This window comes from Nanorana parkeri, unplaced genomic scaffold (assembly GCF_000935625.1).
Source record: "Nanorana parkeri isolate BGI_ZX_2015 unplaced genomic scaffold, ASM93562v1 scaffold2147, whole genome shotgun sequence".
Classification (NCBI taxonomy): Eukaryota; Metazoa; Chordata; class Amphibia; order Anura; family Dicroglossidae; genus Nanorana; species Nanorana parkeri.
In genome coordinates this window covers 62,480-65,458 of record NW_017308415.1, presented here as the reverse complement: position 1 = coordinate 65,458, position 2,979 = coordinate 62,480, and the positions used below count along the sequence as shown (strand labels likewise).

Here is a 2,979-nt window from a genome sequence, read left to right as displayed (position 1 = left end):
GTGTAATGACTGGTGCCGGCTTCTTGATTGGTTGGGAAGCTGGCCAATCAGGAAGCCAGGCAGCAAGTCATTACATGGCCCCCGGCTTCCTGATTGGGAGCATGGAGACGGCTCCCAGGCTAATCGGGAAGCCGGTCGGAGAGTCATTACACGCTGCCCGGCTTCCCTATTGGGACTTCGGTATTTGGTATCAGCGAGTACAGGAAAAGAAACGATATCGGTGCATCCCTAGCTGAAATCATACAATAATAGATCATTAATGAAGGGGACCTGGACGGGGTAAATGGACCTTGAATTTTACTTTAAAGGAGAACTATGGGGTTAGGGCTTTTCCCCATAGTTCTCCTTAGGGTAACGGGAGGACACAAACTAGCGTCCTCCCGTCACCTAAAGCTCAGTATATAGGGAGCTACTGCTCGCGGTATACTGAGACGCCGCAGCCGGAGCGGAAGCCGACATCGATGTCGAGATCCGCCCAGCTGCGTGAGTGACAGCTGGCTCTGCCTATCTAGAGGCAGAGCCAGCTTTACCTGCGCCCTCCCCCGTCCGTTCCGCCAGTCAGCGCTGGCAGAGCGGAGCGGGGAGAGGGGAATCCAGCCCCTCCCGTCACAGCAGAGAGCCGTGACAGGATCGAGAGGTGAGGGAACGCCGGTATGTGTTCGCTCACTTCCCGATCTACTGAGCCGACCTGTGACAGTCTCATTGTCACACGTCGGCTAGAACTATGAGGTGAGTGAAAAGCACCCCCCTCATAGTTCTCCTTTAAGGTCCGCTTTAACTGCAGCAGAAAAAAGGCAGGAGACCTGACTTTTTTCTCCTGCAGTTCAGAAACACTTACAGTTCTTGTCCCAGCCTGTGACTGGACAGTTGAAGGAGCAGCAGCAGACTGATGAACTCATCTCTCTGTCACTCTGCTCTCTCCTTCTATCCTCATGTCTCCTTGTACAGCACCACAGCTGATTGGCTCCGTGTGCTGCTTCTCTCTCTCCCAGTCTAAGCTCTGCTGTACAGGGACTACAAGAGACTGTACAAATGAATACAGAGCTGCATTAATATATGTCTTTTATATCCACCTGGAATTCGGCTCTAACTTATGAACATTTCCCTTGTTTAGGATCGGTGAGGATTTACGACTTCGCTGGAAAGGTCCCTTTAGCAGAGATGAATTTTAAACAAGGAGGAACGTCGCTGATCTGGGCCCCCCGCATGGTGAGTCGCCAGGCTCCGCCTCTCGCGCAGACATGTAACCCAAGCGGCGAAGCTGGCCATTTCCCCTGACTACGGGCAGCGCGTACTATATATCCCGCGTCTTGTCTTCCGCAGGTCAACCCTAAAGGAGGATTATTCGCAGCGGGATTCGAGGACGGAGTTGTCCGTATCTTGGAGGTTTATGACCCTTCCGGGATGAGACTTCTGGCCGGACGCAGCGGCACGCAGGAAGCTGCTATAAGTCTGAAACAAGCGTTCAAACCTCACAACGCGCCCGTCACATGTCTGGCGTATGAGCGCAATGGAGAGATCCTCGCCACTGGGGTGACGTTTCCTTTTTTTAGTCTTGTCTTCAAGCCGAACTCCAGAAAAAAACCCCCCAAAACCTTTCCATAGACTTGGGAAAGATAAACACTTCTTTTTAGTTTCCATTTTGTCCTTGACTCCGGTTAAGAATTTCAATCTACTTCCTGTCCCTGTGACAACAGGACTAGAAATGAGGGGAGTGGGGACTCCCACCATACAGTGGTCAGGATTATGTAACGTATGACCCTGCGTACAGAGGTCAGGAGTATGTCACATACAGGCCAGAGTAAAGAGTGCAGGGGTCAGGAGTATGTCACATACAGCCGAACATACAGAGTGCAGTGGTCAGGAGTATGTCACATACAGCCGAACATACAGAGTGCAGTGGTCAGGAGTATGTCACATGCAGCCCAGTGTGCAGGGGTCAGGAGTATGTCACATACAGCCAAACATACAGAGTGCAGTGGTCAGGAGTATGTCACATACAGCCAAACATACAGAGTGCAGTGGTCAGGAGTATGTCACATACAGCCCAGTGTGCAAGGGTCAGGAGTATGTCACATACAGCCGAACATACAGAGTGCAGTGGTCAGGAGTATGTCACATACAGCCCAACATACAGAGTGCAGTGGTCAGGAGTATGTCACATACAGCCCAACATACAGAGTGCAGTGGTCAGGAGTATGTCACATACAGCCCAGTGTGCAAGGGTCAGGAGTATGTCACATACAGCCCAACATACAGAGTGCAGTGGTCAGGAGTATGTCACATACAGCCAAACATACAGAGTGCAGTGGTCAGGAGTATGTCACATACAGCCCAACATACAGAGTGCAGTGGTCAGGAGTATGTCACATACAGCCCAGTGTGCAAGGGTCAGGAGTATGTCACATACAGCCCAACATACAGAGTGCAGTGGTCAGGAGTATGTCACATACAGCCCAACATACAGAGTGCAGTGGTCAGGAGTATGTCACATACAGCCCAACATACAGAGTGCAGTGGTCAGGAGTATGTCACATACAGCCCAGTGTGCAAGGGTCAGGAGTATGTCACATACAGCCGAACATACAGAGTGCAGGGGTCAGGAGTATGTCACATACAGCCCAACATACAGAGTGCAGTGGTCAGGAGTATGTCACATACAGCCCAACATACAGAGTGCAGTGGTCAGGAGTATGTCACATACAGCCCAACATACAGAGTGCAGTGGTCACAAATTACGACAGACACACTTCACTATCTTGCGGAAAGCCTTCCCAGAAGAGCGGAGACTGTTATTGCCACAAAAGGAGCGGGCATCTCCATATTAGTGGCCACGGGTTTGGAATGGGATATCCAACAACCTCATATAGGTGTGATGGTCAGGTGTTCACAAACTTTTGATCATGCAGTGTATCTTTTATTATGGTGAATGCAATGGGTGATGGGGAATCACCCCAAGGTGGTCATGAGGGGGGGGGG

The 2,979-nt window shown here is 50.9% G+C and overlaps 1 protein-coding gene across 1 annotated transcript in view; it reads left to right on the top strand.

Moving 5' to 3' along the window:
* CFAP44 (cilia and flagella associated protein 44) overlaps positions 1 to 2,979 on the top strand; it is a 56,801-nt gene that overhangs the window by 19,471 nt on the left and 34,351 nt on the right. The window contains exons 14-15 of the mRNA XM_018572852.1: positions 1,115 to 1,209; positions 1,324 to 1,533. Coding sequence (XP_018428354.1) covers positions 1,115 to 1,209; positions 1,324 to 1,533 — 305 coding nt within the window. The remainder of the gene's footprint in view (positions 1 to 1,114; positions 1,210 to 1,323; positions 1,534 to 2,979) is intronic.